This window comes from Schistocerca serialis, chromosome 6, assembly GCF_023864345.2.
Source record: "Schistocerca serialis cubense isolate TAMUIC-IGC-003099 chromosome 6, iqSchSeri2.2, whole genome shotgun sequence".
NCBI lineage: Eukaryota > Metazoa > Arthropoda > Insecta > Orthoptera > Acrididae > Schistocerca > Schistocerca serialis.
Window position 1 is genome coordinate 536,118,843 of NC_064643.1, and position 22,492 is coordinate 536,141,334.

The following is a 22,492-nucleotide window of genomic DNA, read 5'->3' on the forward strand; positions in this document are numbered from 1 at the left end:
ATAGACCAACACCTCCAACCCATTACCTGGAACCTACCCTCCTATATAAAATATACCAATCATTTCCTCCACCGACGCTTCAAGTTCCTGTCCCTTTACCACACGGTGTCCTGCTTGTCACTATTGACGCCATCTCCCTGTACACTAAAATTCCTAATGCCCATGGCCTTACCACTATTGAACACTACCTTTCCCAACGCCTGATGGATTCCAAACCTGCTTCCTAGTCACCCTGACCAACTGTATCCTCACCCACAATTACTTCTCCTTTGAAGGCATTACCTACAAACAAATCAGGGGTACAGCTATGGGCACCCGCATGGCACCATCCTATGCCAACCTACTCATGGGCCATCTAAAGGAATCCTTCCTTAACACCCAGAATCCTAAACCCCTCATCTGGTTCAGATTCACTGATGACATCTTTGCTATCTGGATCAAAGGTGAGGATACCGTATCCGCATTCCTCCAGAACCTCAAAAACTTCTCCCCCATTTGCTTCAATTGGTCATACTCAACCTAACAAGCCACCTTCCTAAATGTGGACCTTCACCTACCTCATGGCTCATACCCCTGTAATATACCTAGATGCAAGACCTGTCCCATACATCCCCCCACCACATCTACTCCAGACAGGTCACTAACATCACCTATACCATCAAAGGCAGGGCTACCTGTAAAACCAGTCACGTGGTCTATGAGCTAAGCTGCAACCACTGTGCTGCATTCTATGTAGGCATGACAACCAACAAGCCGTCTGTCTGTATGAATGGCCACTGACAAACTGTGGCCAAGAAACAAGTGAACCACACTGTTTCTGTCAAACATGATATCCTTCATTCCAATGACTGCTTCACAGCCTGTGCCATATGGATCCTTCTCACCAACACCAGCTTTTCTGAATTGCACAGGTGGGAACTTTCCCTGCAATACATCCTACGTTCCCATAACCCTCCTGGCCTCAACCTTCGTTAGTCGCTGTCCTCCCCCATCCAGCCCCTTCCCTGCTCCCGTTCCAGCACTACACAGCCGTCATTCCACCACCACACGCAGTCCTGTTTTTATATTATTTTTTTATTTATTTCACTCTATGTCTCTCCTTTTCCACTACTTCCTCCCCCTCCCACCCCACCTCTCCCCTGCCCGCCACCCAACCTGCAACATTTCACTGTCCGCCATCCCCACCACACTATCCCTCCCTCTCCCCACCCCAGCCTCCTCCTTTCCCCCACCCAGTCGCCACTCCCATCATGCACTGGTGCTGCCGCTCGCAGTGTGGTTTTAGTTGCAGTAGCTTGTGTGAGTTGCATTTGCACGTGTGTGTGTGTGTGTGTGTGTGTGTGTGTGTGTGTGTGTGTTGTTGTTGTTGACAAAGGTCATTGGGCAAAAGCTGTAAGTGTGAAAATCTTTTTGTTGTACCTCTCTGTGACTCAGCATCTCCGCTATATGGTGAGTAGCAACTTTCCTTCTCATAATATTGTTACCAGTAACTTTAACCATTTTTAAGTGCTTTCTTGAAATAGTTAATGAAACTTTTCCACTTAGAACCAAATGCAACAAAACAGCTAATAAACTTAAATGGATAACCCAGGGTATAAAAATTTCTAGTGCCAGGAAGAGGAAACTCCATGAACCTATGTAATCACCTCCATGAACCATGTCTTGCTTATCTACGAGGATCACTCAAAAAGAAATGCACACTATTTTTGTAAAATTACAGTTTTCATTCTGCATGTGTGAAAGTTTTACAATGTGTAGATACATCCTTCCCACTTGTTTTCAAACTTAGTTCAACCTGTTCCCGTGAGTGGCGCCGTCATAGCATGTCTTCAAGATGGCTGCTACACTTGACATTCGTCAGAAGCAATGTGCTATCATAGAATTCCTGTGCTGTGAAAACGAGACAGTGGGTAACATCCACAAGAGGTTGAAAAAGGTGTATGGAGATGCTGCTGTCGATCGCAGTACAGTTAGTCAGTGGGAAAGCAGGTTATGTGATGAAAGCGGGCATGGTATGTCCTCGCAGTGGCAGGCCTCGTACTGCACACTCTCCAGACAATGTGCAGAGAGTTAATGAATTGGTGACTGCTGACAGACGCATCACTATGAACAAATTGTCATGCTATGTTGGGATGGGGGAAGGAAGTGTTTGCAGAATACTGAAAGTGTTGGCGTGAGAAAGGTTTGTGCCAGGTGGGTTCCCAGGATGTTGACAGTGGCTCACAAAGAAACAAGAAAAACGGTATGCAATGAACTGTTGGAACAGTACGAGAATGGTGGAGATGAATTTCTTGGAAGAATTGTGACAGGTGATGAAACATGGCTCTATCATTTTTCACCAGAGACGAAGAGGCAATCAATGGAGCGGTATCATGCAAATGCACCCAAGAAAAAAAATTCAAAACCACACCTTCTTCTGGAAAAGTTATGGCTACGGTGTTTTTCGATTCCGAAGGACTATTGCTTGTGGACATCATGCCAAGTGGAACCACCATAAATTCTGATGCATATGTGACGACAGTGAAGAAACTTCAAGCTTGACTGAGTCGTGTTCGACCACATCGGCAATAGCAGGATGTTTTGCTGTTGCACGACAATGCACGGCCACATGTCAGTCACAAAACCACGGAAGCGATCACAAAACTTGGATGGACAACACTGAAACACCAGCATTACAGTCCTGACCTGGCTGCATATGACTATCATCTCTTTGGGAAACTGAAAGACTCTCTTCATGGAACAAGGTTTGAAGATGATGACTTCCTTGTGGATGCTGCCAAACAGTGGCTCCAACAGGTTGGTCCAGAATTTTACCGTGCGGGTATACAGGTGCTGGTTCCAAGATGGCATAAGGCAGTTGAAAGGGATGGAAATTATGTGGAGAAATGAAAATATTGTTCCTAAAGGATGTATCTACACACTGTAAAACTTTCAAACATGTAGAATAAAAGATGGTTTTAAAAACAATAGTGTACATTTCTTTTGGAGTGACCCTGGTACAAATTCGACAAATACAGGATTAGAGACAATGCTCTAAATTGGTTAACATCATATTTACACAACAGAAAACAAAGGGTAACTATAACCTCAGATGCAGTGAATTATTATTCTAAATGGAGTACAGTATCACAAGGTATGCCTCAATCCTGTTCCTATTCTACATAAATGACTTACCCATAACTATAAATTCCCCAACAGTTCTATTTGCGGACAATACATATGTTTTAATTGAAGATCACAATGTAGAAAAAATTATGAGCTCCATTGTAAGCACAATGGACACCTTAGAAAACTGGTTCCAGTTAAATGGGTTGAAACAGAACATTGCAATAACCCATATGGTACATTTCAAAACCAAACATTCAAAATGTGTGGAACTTACAATAAAACATAACAATCAACTTATGAAAGAAGTTGACATGGTTGAATTGCTGTGACTAAATGTGGACAAGAACTTAAGCTGGAACACACATATTGGCTTCCTATTAAATAAGCTAAGCAGTTTTGCATTTGCAATGCAAAGACTAGCAAATGCCACTGACTTGAGTGCACAAAAAATTGCTTATCATATTTCTTTTGAATCTGTCACTAGATATGGGATAATTTTCTGTGAGAGTTCAAGCAGTGCATCTTGAATACTGAAACTGCAAAAGATAATTGTCTGATACATGTGTACTGCACAACAAACAGACTCTTATTGCCCATTAATTCGGAAACTACAAATCCTAACAGTTCCCTCCACATACATATATGAAATTATAATCTTCCTACATATCAAACAAAAATTATTTGAGAAGAATCATTTTAACCACACATATAACACAGGAAATAAAAATAATTTTATGCTATCCACACACCAGCTGAAATTATATGCATGGACTCCACAGTATTTGGGGATGGCAATTTAAGAAGTTAATGGGCAAAAACATATTCAATGTGAAACCGGAAATTTTAAAAATGAGACTACAGCAGATTCTTTGGGGAAATACTATTATTCAATAGGAAAATTCATAGAGGATGAAATGACAATCTGAGCAAGGGGTAATTTTATGTACATATAAGAAAATTGAATTATTATTATGATGCTGTTTGTTAACATCAGCTGTTCTTTGTTTATGGTGAAGTTTTACAGCAATTTTGATGTGTCTCCTGTACCTTAAGCAAATGATTTAGATTATGTACATTGTGAGACAAATAAAACAGAATTCACAATGTGGGTACTGGGGTACGCAGAAGTTAACAGAAATGACCAAGCAGATATTTGGAGCAATATGCAATTCTTTGCTGGCTGCTGAGCCACGCAATTCTAAGGTAAGGAGGCACTGGGGGTGAAGGCCAATAAGCTCCGTCACTGGAACCACCTACCTGGTTTTGGGAAACTATGTAATGTGCTTTCCTATGAGACAAAATTGCTTGTGGCTTCATTCTTTGGCAAGATCAATTTTACCAGAAATGTTTTTTTTTCTTTTCTTTTTCTTTTGTTATTTTTCCCCTATTACCCTTCCATCAAGGTGGGAAACACAATGGCAGTTGGGGGTTTCACTTTGTATACACCTTCTCCCTTTTATCGTAATCTACCATACAATTTTATCCTGCCTATATATACTCAATAATACATAACTCACTTCCAAACCATAACCAAAAAATTTTTTTCCGCTTTCAACACTACCGCTGCTATAAAATCCACCGTTCTCAGTTCACAAACAGTTCCTTTCACCTATTAAACAACCATTTCGGTTAGTTCTAACAACTTTTGTTTTATTTCCATTTCCGTTTTTACCATATCACTGATCATTTTTAGCCACTTCCCACAGGTTTTAACATCATTATTTCTTCGTCAGACATTTGTTAGCCTCATGTTCATAATCTGCCACCACAAAACCACTCCTTTCAATACATTTAAACACAGTTTTTTCAAAATTTTCCCAAATTTCTCCACCCTTTAACATGTTTTAGAGAGAACACAACTACCTAACCTATGTGCACATTGTTGTTTACCAACCCAAGTTCACCACAGGATCAACATAGCTCAGCTTTAACCAACACTTTTTCGACTTTTTTCACACCAGATCTCCAGTTGCTTTCTAGTTCACCTTTATCTCTCCCCATATATTTTTATTTTCATTTTCATTTCAGCCTCATGTTACACTTTTCACCTTCTAATACCATGTCACCCTCACAACATCCCCATGCCGACCCCATTAAGTTTTATTTACATTTCCTCCACAAGCATGCCTTTGCCCTAGCCAGATTACGCTCCCATATTTTATTTACTCAGGCTTGTCTAACATTTGGCATTACCCCCAAAGGCCTCACACTTAAAGTTCCCATCTCTGGCTGCAACCTTTCTTTCCATCTGTCCCTATACCAGTTCCAAACTGAAAAATCCATAGCCCTCACCCACCTAACCCTTCACCTACACATCAACTCAACCAATGAACACACCCGTCAACTCCTATCCTTAATAAAAGTCCTCAATCTTTCCTCTCCCACATCCACACTGGCTGTTCAGAGCATCCTCCTACAGGCCAACCGCAAATTAGAACAGCATGCCACCCTCCATCTCAAAAAATTATCCAATCTCCTGGTTTCCCACCTCTGGAAAGGCAACTCACTCACCCTCCACAACCTTTCCAGCAAACCTCAACCTCCTCTCATTGCACACAGACCCAGTCTCTCCCATCTACTCAATCTCCCTCTTCCAGCTCCACTCCCCCCAAAACCTCAAAATTCTAATCAACACAATCTGGAACCACAACACCCCAATTCAGTAGTTAACCTTTCCACCAAACCTCTCTCCCAATCCGAAACCTCTGTCCTATTCAAAGGCCTCACCTTCAGCCCTACTCCCAGATTCAACCAAACAGCTCTCGTCAAAGATTTACTGTCCTACACTCGTACTCTCTGTGGAAATATCAATTTGCCACAAAGAAAAATAATCCTAATCCTACTCCTAATGATCCAACTCCCCAAGACACTATCCCAATTGAACGCTGCCTGGAACAGTTTCGTCATCCGTCACAGCGGGACCCACCTCCTCTTCCTCAAAATCAGCCTCTCCAAACCTTCCATGAATTTCTCACTTCCAGCCTTGCCTCTCAATCCTTCTTGAAAAACCTTAATCCTACTCCAAACATCACCACAGCTGAAGCCCAGGCTATCTGTGATCTGAAGGCTGACCAATCCATCATCATTCTTCTGGCGGACAAGGGTTCCACGACCGTGGTACTTGATCGTCGGGAGTATGTGGCTGAGGGACTGCGTCAGCTTTCAGACAACACTACATACAAAGTTTGCCAAGGTAATCCCATTCCTGATGTCCAGGCAGAGCTTCAAGGAATCCTCAGAACCTTAAGCCCCCTACAAAACCTTTCACCTGACTCCATCAACCTACTGACCCCCCCGACACCCCGCACCCCCAAGTTCTACCTACTTCCTACTTCCTAAAATTCACAAACCCAATCATCCCGGCCGCCCCCATTGTAGCTGGTTACCAAGCCCCCACAGAACATATCTCTGCCTACGTAGATCAACACCTTCAACCCATTACATGCAGTCTCCCATCCTTCATCAAAGACACCAACCACTTTCTTGAACGCCTGGAATCCTTACCCAATCTGTTACCCCCAGAAACCATCCTTGTAACCATTGATGCCACTTCCTTATACACAAATATTCCGCACGTCCAGGGCCTTGCTGCAATGGAGCACTTCCTTTCACGCCGATCACCTGCCACCCTACCTAAAACCTCTTTCCTCATTACCTTAGCCAGCTTCATCCTGACTCACAACTTCTTCACTTTCGAAGGCCAGACATACCAACAATTAAAGGGAACAGCCATGGGCACCAGGATAGCCCCGTCGTATGCCAACCTATTTATGGGTCGCTTAGAGGAAGCCTTCTTGGTTACCCAGGCCTGACAACCCAAAGTTTGGTACAGATTATTGACGATATCTTCATGGTCTGGACTCACAGTGAAGAAGAACTCCAGAACTTCCTCTCCAACCTCTACTCCTTTGGTTCCATCAGATTCACCTGCTCCTACTTCAAATCCCATGCCACTTTCCTTGACGTTGACCTCCATCTGTCCAATGGCCAGCTTCACACATCCGTCCACATCAAACCCACCAACAAGCAACAGTACCTCCATTATGACAGCTGCCACCCATTCCATATCAAACGTTCCCTTCCCTACAGCCTAGGTCTTCATGGCAAACGAATCTGCTGCATTCCTGAATCCCTGAACCATTACACCAACAACCTGAAAACAGCTTTCGCATCCCGCAACTACCCTCCCGGCCTGGTACAGAAGCAGATAATCAGAGCCTGTTCCTCATCCTCTCAAATCCAGAACCTCAAAAGTGCCCCACTTGTGACAGGATACTTTCCGGGACTGGATCAGACTCTGAATGTGGCTCTCCAACAGGGATACGACTTCCTCAAATCCTGCCCTGAAATGAGATTCATCCTTCATGAAATCCCCCCCACTCCACCAAGAGTGTCTATCCGCTGTCCACCTAACCTTCGTAACCTCTTGATTCATCCCTATGAAATCCCCAAACCACCTTCCCTACCCTCTGGCTCCTACCCTTGTAACTGCCCCCGGTGTAAAACCTGTCCCATGCACCCTCTCACCACCACCTACTCCAGTCCTGTAATCTGGAAGGTGTACACGATCAAAGGCAGAGCCATGTGTGAAAGCACCCACGTGATTTACCAACTGACCTGCCTACACTGTGAAGCTTTCTATGTGGGAATGACCAGCAACAAACTGTCCATTCACATGAACAGACACAGGCAGAAAATGTTTGTTGGTAATGAGGATCACCCTGTGGCTAAACATGCCTTGGTGCACGGCCAGCACATCTTGGAACAGTGTTCCCACCATCCGGGTTATCTGGATACTTCCCACTGCCAATGCAGGATTTTGTGCACAAAACTGACCTTTTGATAATGTCCCATAAATATTCGATGGAATTCATGTTGAGCAATTTGGGTGGCCAAATCATTCACTTGAATTGTCGAGAATGTTCTTCAAATCAATCACCAAAAATTGTGGCTTGGTGACACGGCACATTGTCATCCATAAAAATTCCATCATTGTTTAGGAACATGAAGTCCATGAATGGCTGCAAATGGTTGGTTAGTTGGACCAGAGAACCCAGTCCATTCCACATAAACACAGCCCACACCAATATGGAGCCACCACCATCTTGCACAGGGTCTTTTTGACAACTAGGGTCCATGGCTTCATGGGGTCTGCACCACACTCGAACCCCTACCAACTACTCTTACCATCTGAAATTGGGACTCATCTGACCAGACCACAGTTTTTGAGTCATCTAGTGCCCAAGCGATATGGTCATGAGCCCAGGAGAGGTGATGCGGTCAATGTTGTGCTGTTCGCGAATGCACTTACATTGATAGCCCATTAACACTACATTTTTCTGCACTGTCCTAACAGATACATTCATCAACCTCTCTCATTGATTGCTGGGATTATTTCAAGCAGTGTTGCTTGTCCATTACCACTGACAACTCTCTGCAAATGCTACTGCTCTCGGTCATTAAGTAAAAGCCATCGACCACTGTATCGTCTGTGGTGAGAGGTAATATTCGAAATTTGATATTCTCAGCACACTCCTGACACAGGGGAGTTCGGAATACTGAATTCCCTAACAATTTATGAAATGGACTGACCCATGCATCTAGCTCCAACTACCATTCCCCAAAGTCTGTGAATTCCCATCATGTGGCCACAGTCACGATGGAAACCTTTTCACATGAATTACTGAGTACAGAAGATAACTCCACTAATGCACTGCTCCTTTGTAGCTTGTGTATGCGATACTACCACCATCTGTATAAGTGCATATAACAATCCCATGACTTTTACCACCTCAGTGTACTTTAGGAATGTGTGGGAACTCTTACTGGACTTTATGATCTTCTCTCATATGAAGAGGTATCATTGACTGTGAAGCTTGAAACGTGTCCTGGCTAGCTGATAGTGGTGTATGTGTTGTTGCCATCAGTGGTTCATTGAGGTCATTCATCGTTTTTGGTGATGAAAGACCGCAGTGTTGAGTCAGTATGTCATTGACAGGTAACATGTAAGCTGGTTCTACCCTTTCAAGTCACACTGCTGTTAGTTTATTGTCATATAAAATTTTCAGAGTATGCTCATTATGCATGAAAACTTGGTACAGGCCACCATGAGGTGGTTGTAAAGGCAAGTGGACGGTATCTGCCCCCAACATCACATATGAAGACTTAAGTAAATTTTTTTGGATGAAAATGTTGGTTTCTCTGTGATAGGACGCCATTGTAGGTTGAAGCTTGGACATTACAGGTTTCACCTGCTACAGTAAAAACGATGGCTCTAATGTACAAGGGTTACTGTGTGATATGAAAAACTGTGATGGAAGTCACAATGTTTCATCAGAGACCATTATGGTTGATGATGTGCTTATATCCCGTTTGACTGTGGTGTGAAGGCTGAGTAATACTAATGGTACTGCCACTGTCCAGGTTGTATCATGGCACGTAAGTGCTGCTTTGAGGATCCTGGGCAGTGCCTTACTATCCCATTGCTGGTATGTGGATAAGAAGTTGTGAGATGGTGGTGGAAACCACATAAAAGGCATATTTGAATCCTTCCACTGGTCAATGTGGATGTGGGAAAGATGTGGTGTTTTGGGATCTATTGGCTTATGTGCACACTGGCCTACTTTTGCTGCTTGGTACAACAAATGCTCTAATCCACAAAGAACAACTGATTTTAATACTTGGCCAAACATATCTCTCCTTAATAATTTTAATTGTTTTGTTAGCTCTGAGGTGAGTGAGGTTCTGCTACCAAAAAGCAGCAGGCACAAACAGTCCTGAAGGTTGGTTATACATAAGGAATCACACCATATAGACTTTTTTTATCCACTTAAAGGCAGTTTTTGAGCTTTATTCCCATGTCTCTACTCACCACAGGTTCCTGCAACCACACATCAATTGCTAGTGCAGATGCGGATTTATCAAAATCAGTGGTATAACAAATTGTGTTAATCCTTAAAAAATAGTCATCAACCAGGCTGTCAGCCCCTTTTAAATGTTTCACATCTGTGATAAATTGAATGATAAATTTTATTTGCCAAAGTTACCTTGGAGATAAGGTCTCCTTGAGTACTGTGAAAGCAAAAGTAATGGGTTTGTGTAAAATGCAAAAGGCTTTGCTTCCACATATAGGCAGAAATGATGTATTACCATGTACATTGTGTGAAATTTCCAATCGTAAGCACTCCACTTGGTCTGGGCTTTGGTAAGCTTATGAGAAAAAAATCAAGTGGCTGCAACACACCATTCACTTGCTATTGCAATGCTGCAGCAATTGCCAGATGAATAACATCAACAGTCACATATAGGCTGGCCTTTACTTGTTCAAAAGTGCTGGTAAGCTCCATTGTTCACGTCAGTAGGCAGTGATCAGTGTTACACTGGCCAGACAGAGCTGCTGTAGTGGTGCCTGCACTGCAGCTGCTCCAGGCAAATGACACTGACATATTGACCATCTCTAAAAACCATCTTAGTTGTAGAAAGTCAGTGGGGCAAGGTATGCTTCGTATTGCTTCTACTTTCTGTTGAGATGGAGACATGGCTGCTGCAAAAACTGGGTGGCCTAAGAATTGCAGTAGTTGCTTTTGAAGCACATGCCTCTCTTTGTTCACTACAAACTAAAGCCTGCTAGTTATAAATGTTCTTCATCCTCTGCTGGTGTTTATTTAAACGATAGCATATCATCAAAGTAGATGAAACAAAAATACTTGTCCATATAACACTTCATTCACAAATCTTTTCCATGTTTGCCCAACGTCTTTTTTTTAACCTGTAAGCATTCATAGATATTCAAACAAACTGAAAGGTGTTTGTATGTAGCTGTCTTCTGAATGTCCTCAGGTGCTGCTAGAATTACGAGGTGCTATCCAAACTTTCGGGACTGCTGCTGTCATCTGTTGAAAACCTTACCTTTGGACTAATGGTCACCATCACCATCAAATTAGTTCCCATCCTCACATACACACCTGTCACAGCACTTCTGCCACTGGTCAAACGTTTTCTGGAAGTCCTGTTCTTTGAGGGTGTTTATCACCGCCAGTGATGCTTCTTGAATCCTCTCTAGAGTGTCAAACCGATGGCCTTTCAACTTGAGTTTCAGTTCTGGGAATAGCGCGAAGTCGCAAAGTGCCAAATCTGGTGAATACGGTGGGTGGGGTACAACCATCACGTTTTTTTGCCAAAAAGGTCCTGGTGAGCAAGGACGTGTGACAGGGCACGTTGTCATGATGCAGCAGCCAGTTCCCTTGATGCCAAAGTTTGGGCCGTCGTCACCGCACATTTTCATGGAGCCATCACAAAATGTCACAGTAGTATGCGATGATCATGCTCTTCACTTTGCTCTTCAACTGTCTCGCTTTTTTGGGTCTTGGAGAGCCCGGGCTCTTCCACTGGGATGACTGTTGCTTTGTCTCTGGGTCATTACCGTAAATCCAGCTCTTGTCACTGGTGATAGCCCGTGACAAGAAGGTTGGATCATATGTGGTCTGACGAAGGTCCGTGAACATTTCAACATGCTGCGCCTTCTGATTGGTAGTCAAGATCATTGGCAGAAATTTTGCGGTGACACAATGCATGCCCAATTCATCAGTCAACATTCATTGACATGTCCCATAACCAATACTCACTTCATCCGCAATGTCTTGAATGGTTTGACGTTGATCCACATGAACCAATTGTTGAAGTTTGGCATCAATGTCTGGTGTTGTGCGGCTAACAGGCCTTCCAGTGTGAGCATCACCTTCGGCATCTGTACGGCTGGCCCTGAACTGAGCATGCCACTCAAATACACATGTATGGCTCATGTTCTGTCCTCCAAATACTTGTTGAATCATTGCAAGGGTTTCCGTAGCACTTTTCACGAGATTCGCACAGAATGTGATAGACACGCACTGTGCTGTTCGCGGATCCATCCTAAAATCACCACACGCAACACGTCCTCCAAGCTGAATGCCACTCCGCACACTGACTCATCAGATATGCAGCTCTTGCCACCAAATGGTGCAAAGATCTAATACTCCTACTTTCCATATGGCAGCACCAGTCCCAAAAGTTTTGGATTCCACCTCGTAGATGGTAAGTTTTCTTGAAGTCCATAACAATGAATACAGTCGCCCCAGTGAGTTCACTTGTAAAACTCTGAATATACTCATAGGGAATTGAATTTAAATCAGGTATGGTGTGGGCATTTAATGGAAGTAATCACCACATGGTCTCCATGTTCCACCTTTCTCCTTAACAAGATTCTAGATCTGCAGATTATTCCTTCCTAGAGCAATTCATTTCATTGTCCCTGGCCCCTCCCCTCCTCCATGGAGTATTTGTCTGGCACTAAGCATCGAGGTTTCTGGGCAACAAATGGTCCAGGTGGGGTCTGGATATGGTGACATATTTTGTGCATGATGTTGCCGAGCTGTGATGGTATCCATGAATTAGCCGTAGATTGTACCTCGAGATTCTGAATGGATTGTTGAGGTTGAGTATGATCCTTTTTAAAACTTTTTAGTACCATTTCAGAGGTGTCTTACTCCCTTTTCATGGAACCCCATTTGCACATTATCTCCTGGTTTTCACCATAAAATTTTGCTTTTTCTTCTGATATTGTGGTTAGCTTGGATTGCAAAATGTGGCAATTATTCCTTAGTATACTGGGGTATATTTTGAAGAATCAAATTACAATTTCAGAAAGCCCAACTCCTCTGTACTTGTACACAACTCATCAGTGGGGCAATGCTGTTTGCTTTGCTCTTGGCGAAAAATGACATTGGCTGCAGTTTAGCAAGCGACATGTTACTGGCTTGGGAAACCTTGCCTGAATGGCCTTCAATTATTCAGTCCCTATCAAAAGCTGTGCTGTGCGTAAGTTGATTTACAATTCACTATGGTGTATGAAGTCAATACCCAATACAGGTTCAGACACAATGGTCAGTACAGCAGTCCATCCTAATGGTCAACAGAAACCTGAGTCCACTACAGTTCTATGATCATCGAAAGCAGAAATAGGCAAAATGTTGGCATGGTAAGCCATGTCTTCTTCTGTCTCTGTTACTGCTGTGTTGCAGGTACGGTGCTCACATCTGAACTGCAGTCCATCAGATGTGTATGAACATGTCACTTATGTACAAACATTGTGGTCCATGGGAAACACTAGCTTGGCTCAGGTATATAAACTGGCTATGAGTACGCACAGTGTCATTACTTCTTGCTGTTTGGTGTGAGTTGCTAGAGAGGAAACTGCCGCCCAGTTGACTGTTTCCTGGGACGGCTGGCAGAACAGTGCCCTTGATGTTGTGTCTGATGTTGTTGATACCCATCTCCACTGACTGGTAGGTACTTGTTAATGCTCTTGTGACCCATCTCACCCAGAATCAGTTTCAATACATCAATGGGCGATGCTTCCAGTACTGTTTGTTAATGTCATGGTGAAATTCCTGTAAGCTAGAGACCACTTGTGTGTTGCAAGCTCTCTGTATTGCTTTCTTTCTCGACCATTTACTGTTTGGATGCATCCACAGCCTGCAATAAAGTCTGAAACTGCTTGTGAAGTGTCCGTTAGTCCTTTCATATGATGGTTGAGTCTGTCATTGTGGTGATATCATAATAAAACAGTGTCACAAATACAATTTTTGTCATATTGAAGTAAGCAGTGCACTTTATTGGCAATGTCCCACTGATTATCACTCGTTGAATGCATTGATTCTGTTATTTGCAGATCCTTTTTAATAAAGTCTTTTTTTGTGTACTGATTTTGCACTGGCATGTTTTGAATAAAGTTTGATACCAAAACCAATCTATGGAATTCAATGCATTAATATTCAATATTAATTAAATTTCATCAAAATTTAGGCTACTGTGGTAAATATGGCAGAATTTACACTTTGTTTCTCAGCACAGTTCAGACTCAACAACCTACGGACAAAATGTTTGTCACAAGTGCTGAATGTCCCAAACTTAATAGTAATGTCTGCTCTTCACTGGAGTTACTGAAGATGAAAGTCACTATTTGCACTGAAATTGTCCTTATATTGCAGTCCTGGTAAAACACTGTTGACATCAGTAGCTGTAGGCACTGTTAGCTCTAATCCCCTGCTTGTTAGTGTCCTTTTTTCTTTGCAGGATTACCAAGTTTTGTGTACTTCAACCACAATACACAACATGCATATAATAACACTAAATTAGAACCTAGATTTATTCACAACTTGCAGTTATGCATTGAACATTAACTTGTGCATGTTTGCTTTTTGGGAGTTTCAAGTATAGTGTATACAGCATGTCGATCGACATGCTGATTCTCTGTTTGTCCCAAGCACCTAAGTCGGTCTCTCTTTGGTACTAGATGCATTCACTTCTTGTTTGGCGCACAAGTTAATGCTGAATGCATATTTGCAAGTAGTAAATAAAATTAGTTCTTGTTCAGCATTTCTGTATGCATGTTACTTATTATAGCTGAGATACACACAGAGAAGAATAATGGAAACTAACAAGGAAAAAATTCTAAGCAAATCAACAATGCCTACAACAACAACAGAGATTGTTACACCCTGTCAATGCTTTGGACAGCACCACGTAGCCAAACTCAGTGAAAATAGTGACTTATGGAAGTTAAAGTAAAGGAAAAATATTTCCACAAAGTTTAGGATTTTCAGTAGGGGTGACAAACTTTCTGTCTGTCACATGCAGTGTCTCAACCACACTACGAAAGAAAGTGGAAATCCAGTCATTTTTGCCACAGCAACTAGCATTTCGGTTTTGTATGTTGGAACTTATAGTTGCTGCACACTTTGTTTCAAATGATGAAATGCAGTTTGTACTAACAATTATTGCATTGGACTCTCATACATTGATTTTACTGTCAGACAGTATTATAAACACACCAGTGGCAAAACAGGAACCGGAATCTTAAAACAACATTATTAGAAAGGGTCTACAAATAAAAATACCAACATATTTAGCAAGTGTTAAACAATGACAATATAGGTGATGGAGCACTGTCTAATTACTGGTGCTTCACTTGCATTGTTGCTGTTGAGTTGGAGATGACAGATACAACATTACATCATATATGGCTTCACCAACTGTTGCCACCTGTTAAAACAGCAGTTATAACATGCAACAAAAATGACATTAATTCCTGGGCAGAAATTGTCGACAAGGTCTACTGCTTGTTTCAGCATGGACAAGTGTTGATACTGACACTATTCCAAGACGATGTCACCACGGTGACAGCCTCTGCCATCAAACTGGAATACCAACTGATGGGTTACGAGTAAGTTCAGACTTTGTAACACTGCTTTGATGCAATCAAACAACAAATTACTGAGATGGGAGATGAGAGTCTGCAGCACACAAGAAGATGTTGCTGCCTTTTCGCAGTTCCACTGCTCTGGGCCCCAGGGATGGTAATAAACAGCACATGAAGCCATACTCGCCTGTGTGCTTGTACTACAGCCACTTTAGTGGCTGTAGATTATGAAGTGCATCACACACTGTATTTACCAACATGTAAGCAGTACAGCTTGCCACAGCAAAGCTTACAAGGGTCTATGAGTCAATGCATGCAACACTGCTGGCAATGCAGATAACAACAACCTCAAAACCATCACCCCATCACCTGCAAAACAAAACAGGGGCCCAGTGGTGGTTTCTTTATCAGCAGCTACTGTCAAACAAAAGGGAAAATCAACACCGTGGTCCAGCATGGATATTCTACTTAAACTAATCAGGCTAGTGTTTTTACAGGATCCCAACAACTGAAATACATCACAAACAACTGCCTTGTACATACATGGATGACTACTTTTTGCAACAGTGAGCAACTCTGGCATACAGTTTAATTGCAGCAGCAGACATCAAATGTAAACAAGAACAATCAAAATGTTGTCCCCTCATCTGAGCTACTGCATGTAAATCCATAGTAGCTGGATACATTAAGATGATATCTCAACCTCCAGTATATACTCTAAAAGACATTTCGCAGTTAAGGAATAACTGCTTGATTTCACAATCTAAGATCAATGCCATAAAAGAAGAGAAATAAAAACTTTAAAATGCGAAGTACTCATCGTCACAAATCTATCGAGGGTCATGAAGTGCAGTCTCTGACCAATTTACGGATACCTGCACAGCATAGCAGCATTCAGCTCAAGTGGCACCTGGTTCACTAGTCGTCCAAAAAACTACCATAACATCGTTTGACAGCTTTACCTGCCGCCAACCAACCACTGCAGTGCTACTTCCTTTGGTCACCAAATGCAATAAGCTGCATATGGCAGCAACACCTATTCCATCATCACCTCACTAGGAAAACCTTTGAACTCCACAATTACCGAAGCCAATTTGTATGACAGCTGGACATTTTAGTTCTCTGGTAATTCCCCACATTCTCAGAGCTCTGCTCTACTAGGAGGAAAGGCGAAAGGCAGAGGCAGGGGGGGGGGGGGGGGGGGGGTCAGTAGCCTCCTCGGTGGACATACTGTATCTCATTTTGTTCTTGGTCAACATTTCTATATGTGTGTTATTTATTGCGGCTAACATGCTCACAATTTCTCAAGAGACAGAGATGCAACATGCTTGCCAAAGAATATACATCAAATTCTAAATATGTTAAATCCCACCACAGCTTGTATTGCAAGTGTGATGGATGTTTGTACAAATAAACCTATAACAAGCTGACAGCATTTCTCTCAATTGATGAACTGACACCAAAACAATGTAATTTTCAAACACTGAACCTGTGGATTTACAACTATGGATTTTGAAATTGATCAAGGAGAAAAGTTTTTAAAACTGTCATGCTTATGGACATTCCCACTTGTGTGACAAAACCACCTCGGAACTGATCAAGAATCTCACAACTTGCATGAACATTTACAAATGCATACGTTCATACCAATTTTTAATGATAGAATTTGTGAGGAGGAATTCTTTCCATTGACTTTTTTGACCACAGAAGCAGAAAAACTGAGCTAACTCAGGCGATTTTTGACCTGATAAATTCTCATGCTTTCATAATATTACATTTGATTTGTATTCATTATCTCCTATATCTTCTTTTCTTCGATGACTGTCTTGCACTCTCAGATCCAGACTAAGTGATCACCTTAATAGTTTACACAATTGTCAGCACTGTAAAAGATTTCTCTTTCATGCACATCTTGTTTACATTCCTTCACATGTCTTTAGCTTGTAACGATCTGTATGTTCATAGCACTGACACTTTAAGAGGCTAATTACATTTGGCTGAAACCAGCTGTGTTGTGTTTAGGTGAGGTCAATGAATTGAATATCAATAAAAAGTGGCTGTTTCTTTGAATTCATCACTGATAAGTTCATTTTTCATACTATTTCTGTGCCACACTTCCATTTATTGTTTCACTCTTCAGTAAAAACAAGCATTATGCCTCTGCGAGAAATAATATCCTTGCTGGAGGTCATGGTTGCACGAAGTTCCAATACTATTGGCAATCACTCAGCACTTTTGTGCTCATAATTTACATAGCACAATGGAATGTAGCTTAAACTTCTCAGAAATATTTGGCAGTCTATTATTTTTAATATTACATTTCTGTTGGTTTGATGCTATGGTAGGCTATCAGAAGAATTTGTTGAGTAGATGCTATCATTTCCAGGAAGCACAACCATCCTGTTGGGAGAATGTGTATAGAAAGCAACTACATTCCCGCAAGCAACAAAGTCAGTTCAGGTGGAGCCCTATATAAACAAGCGTGCAGTGAGTTTTGCCATGGCCACGGGAGTATGTGTTTGGGTGTCTGTGTGGTTGTGTGCTATTATTAGAAAAAGAGCTAGAGCTCAAAAGCTAGTGCAAATGTTTTCCGTTATGTGTTTCTGTGCTCCACGCATCGACCCATTACAGGTGAAGGTTGTCTTCCCCTTATTTTACGTAAGGTTTTGGTGGTAATTTCTAACTCAAAATGTCACTGCCTTATAAGCTGAAAAGCAAAGTTCTGTTTGATATGTCTCTTGATGATTCAAATCCTATTCTGCGTGACTATGTATTTAAACAATATGCATACTGTAAACCTATGCTGCAACAGACACACAGGGTGTCAGTGTCCTAAACATCTGGGTAAAAGTGTTTAAAACCATGTCTGAGTTGACATAACTGATGAATAGCTGTTCACCAGGGTGAAAACCCAAGAGCTTTTCAATAGTAGCATATACCAGGAAAATCTCATTCACACGCAGGGACATAGCTTTATTTCAGTGCGCAGATCTGAACTACCGGTATGTCTAGTTTGCCAAATTGGCTGACAAGCTAATGCTCAACATCCAACGCAAACAGGTACAGTTTGAAAATCTAACTTTTACTAGGACTTAAACTATTTTTCACAGTGAGATTCAACAATTTTCTGTGTACATCCTCAATCATCATCATAATAGTAACTTATCAACAGTGTCTTACTTCTCCAGTTGTTTCATGCGCTTTTCCTCTTGTTGTTGATATTCATTTAGTTGTCTTAATGCCTCATCCTCAGCTAGTTGTCTTCTGCGTTCTGCTAAGCGGTGTTCTTTAGCTTCCATAATTTGTGCCTGCAACTGTTCCATTTGTTGCCTTTTATCATGAATTTTTTGAACACGTTTCTCCTCTATTTCAGCTGTTGAAATACAGTACATAAATACTCAGAACATTAAAAATTTTACAAATAAGGGAGACAGGCTAAATATGTTATTTTTTTAAAAATTGTTACAGTTATCACAAACAATAACTCTAAGAAAGTTTGGGAACATGTAATCCCTATATTTTCATATGGGATAAAAGCCGAAGTGTGATTAGATTTGGACATTATTTTACTTAAGAAATCTACTATGTATTACATATTTTACAAGAAACTGCCATAAAAGGTAACAGAACAAATGAAAGAAATTTACTGCCTAACCTAGAATTTTTTTCTCGTGTTGTTGCCTGGCATCGGAAGCCTTATCTATCAGATCTGATTTTGCAGCTTGACTTTTGAGAAGGAAGTCCCTGGCTGCAAGGCCAGTCAAACCACATGCTTCTGAAACTCTTTCTTCAAATCTTAAGCACTCAACTTCTAACTGCTTGAGCTGTTCTGTACTTCCACAAAGTCTCAAATGTGGGATTCCTTTTTCCAGCTCTTGGAGAAGTGGATTCTGGAATTGTGCAATGAAAAGGAATTCAAATTAATGTAAGATGGTAAAACATGATTCTGTATTAGTGTAACATTTTCTATGAAATTATAAACACTATCAGAAGTATTTCAAACTCCTTCACAAAAGTTGGATCTATGTCAACTTGTGGTCTGAGCTGTCTGCTCCTTCTTTTCACCTTCCCCAACATATTCCTCTTTCCTTCCTGAGGACGAAACTTACAGTTCTAAAAGCTGGGCATATTTTTGTAACTCTACAGTTTCCAAGTGAGTTTTCCTTTTCATACAATTTAACACATTTCAAACTTTAGTTTTTAACCCTCGAGTGGGTGCAACTGTGTATAAAGTGCACCTATCACAAATAACACTGTTTTGTACCACTCTGTTGCTGCTTTACACTTATGAGCCCATACCAATTCTTTCACTATTGCTGCAGCTAATGCATTAATAAGTAGTGTTGTCATATGTCCAAATGAGCAGCGGTAATATAAAATAAACAGCAAGCTAAATGAGAAAAAATTTACAATCCTTGCAAGAAAATGCCCCACATTCTGAGCAAGCAGCTAGCAGCACAACACCACCACGAGGCAGTTATCTACAAGATAACTGGTAATCAAATAAGCAGTTGGCCGGGATCCGATGCAGCTACACTGTTCAATGCTTTGAGTGGGTCATTTGTGTGGGTAAAAACTGCTTGTAGCAACAGAGTGATACAATGAAAGGTTTATTTCATTATTATTTAATTAAACAGTGGTTTAGCTCACAAAATGTTAGCTTATTTTATTATTGTTTAATTAAACGAAGAAAAAACTGTAATTTTGCTCATACATGTTTACCTTGGCAACATACAGACAGCTATTCTTTACATGTGCACAAAAAGTGTTGCATGCTCACTCACATAATGAAAAATGGCGCACCCACTTGAGGGTTAAAGGACTCATTTTTGTGATTAAGCAGGTTATAGATAATGCAATCCAATATATGCTCCAGAAACAAGTCTAAATTGGCTGCAGAAGTATATTAGAGTAGCAGATAAAAAAAACATGTTTAGAACAGATTTATTTTCTCTTCCTTTATGGGGCACAATAAAAAGAATGTGAGAATGAAGGATAGCTAAAGTGTTCAGGTTACAAGGGGTACATCCAAAGGTTTAATTATCATCTCAAAATGTAATGTCACATAATTAATTTTTTGTTTGTCTGAAGGTACATGTCTGCAGTCCTTTTACACACTGAATTCCCATGTCACAGTACTGCAGTATGCTGTTATACAAGCCACAACAAAATGGTGCACGCCATCTCCATTTCATCAATAGGCCGCACCATTTTCTTTTGGTTCAAGTAACACTATGCCACAATGATGTAGTGTGAGGGTTTCAAAGTGCGCCAGAACTGCAGACACATACCTGCAAGTAAACAAAAAAATTCTACTCTAGCTACGAATATCCATTATTGTATTAAAAGAAGCCTATGTTATAGAACATTCATTCCTGTGGCAAATACATAGAGTCACAGACCTTTGGGCAGCAGATTCTGAGCAGGTTAATGGCTCTGCCACAGTCCAATATATCATGTTCAAGTCCCAATAGGAAATTTGGAACTGCTTTCTTATTCACATAAAAGGCCCAATTCCAATAATCACGAGTTCGTGACAGAGACATAGTTGGTCGAACACAAATAAAGAACTCTTCTTGGCTGTCATCTAGTTTACCTTCAAAGAGCCACAGCTCCACATACCTGCAAACAATTGGTCCAATTTTAAAATACAGTTTCAACAATATATCTTCAAATAGGAATACTCAAAAAATTTACTGTGGTTAAAAAGTAAATAAAATAAGTTTATCTGCCATAAATAACAGGGAAAAATTATATTAGTTTAAACATAATAAATATCATCTACCACTTCTCTTTTTCGGCTTTTTGGAGCTCCAAAAAATTGCAATTGTGGGCAAATTTCTGTATGTTACACAGTTGTCTGAGAATGTCATGTAGCACTGATTTCAATTAGAAACTTTTCTTATCTGTTACTTTTGTTTAGAAAGTTCTATCACACTTTGTAATCAAGCCTGCCTGTCCACCTTCCTAATTTCCAGTAGCAGATGCCATGGAATATGTGTAAATGTTATAATTACACATTTAAAAGTGATTAACAGTGACTTAACACAGTAAATGTCATGAAATAACAAAGAATTTATTTAATGAAACATCGTGAGTTTTTGTAAGTGGCCATAGTACCAAAGACCGATGTAACTTATATTATTTGAATAATAGCTTTTGCTGTTTGTCATTATAGCAGTAGTCAGAATTTAACAAATGATAAGTCATTCTAAAAACAGGAAAAGAGGATAGGGGATGGGGAGGGATAGTGAGTGCACATCAGAGAGAGAGAGAGAGAGAGAGAGAGAGAGAGAGAGAGAGAGAGAGAGAGAGTGAGAGAGAGGGAGGGAGGGAGGGAGGGGGGGGGGTCTAAAATTAAAACTGAAGACAGAAAAACATGATGAAGTTAGGAGGAAGGATACAAGAAGGAAACATGAGCACCCACATGCACAGTAAGGTGTAGGAGACTAGGAGAGTGGCAGACGCAGGTATAGAACAGGGACTAGCAAAAACTGTGGCCGTTGAGCCGTGCGTGGGTTGGGTTCCCCCCATCATGTATTTTACTCCCTGTTTTTAATGTACTTCCACCTCACTATGTTAATTTAAATTACTACTGTCACTGAGTTGCTGCTCTGCCTGACCACGACCAGCGCTAGCAGTGCGTATCGGTATATCCCCTCTCGTAGTATCTTTGCTTGACTGCTATTACTTCCTGGTCGTTGTCTGTCGTAAGAGAGTTCAGGTTGCGGGTTCGGGTCTGCCAGTCAGTTGGATTGCATCTGGAGCGCAGTCCGGACCTGCCAGTCGGGGAATTGCAATGCGGCACTAGTGCAGTCGGGGTGGAGCAGCAGTGAGGTCTGCTTCGACATGGTTCGCCTGACCATTGCCACCATGCAATTACCTAAGAGCCTGTGGCCCACTGAACATTGGCTGGGGTGAGGAAGCACACTTCTGATGTTTGAGCTAAGTACAGCTATTGACATGGTACACACGTACCATTTATTTCACATTTTATGCGAATCTTTTGCCCTTTTGGGTGTTCTGTATTAATGTTGGACAATGCCACTTTAGGCAGATTGTAGTTTTAGTGTGCTTCGAAGAAGGCGTAGTTATCCACCCCAAAACCTAGGTCAACAGCCGATTTCTATTTGCAATCGAGGCAGA

General features: G+C 41.3%; 1 protein-coding gene across 1 annotated transcript in view; it reads right to left on the reverse strand.

Moving 5' to 3' along the window:
• Positions 1-22,492, reverse strand: part of LOC126485143 (gamma-tubulin complex component 6) — a 256,718-nt gene that overhangs the window by 68,263 nt on the left and 165,963 nt on the right. The window contains exons 10-12 of the mRNA XM_050108806.1: positions 20,749-20,968; positions 19,002-19,236; positions 18,527-18,719 (exon numbers count right to left, since the gene is read on the reverse strand). Of these exons, the coding sequence (XP_049964763.1) occupies positions 18,527-18,719; positions 19,002-19,236; positions 20,749-20,968 (648 nt within the window). The remainder of the gene's footprint in view (positions 1-18,526; positions 18,720-19,001; positions 19,237-20,748; positions 20,969-22,492) is intronic.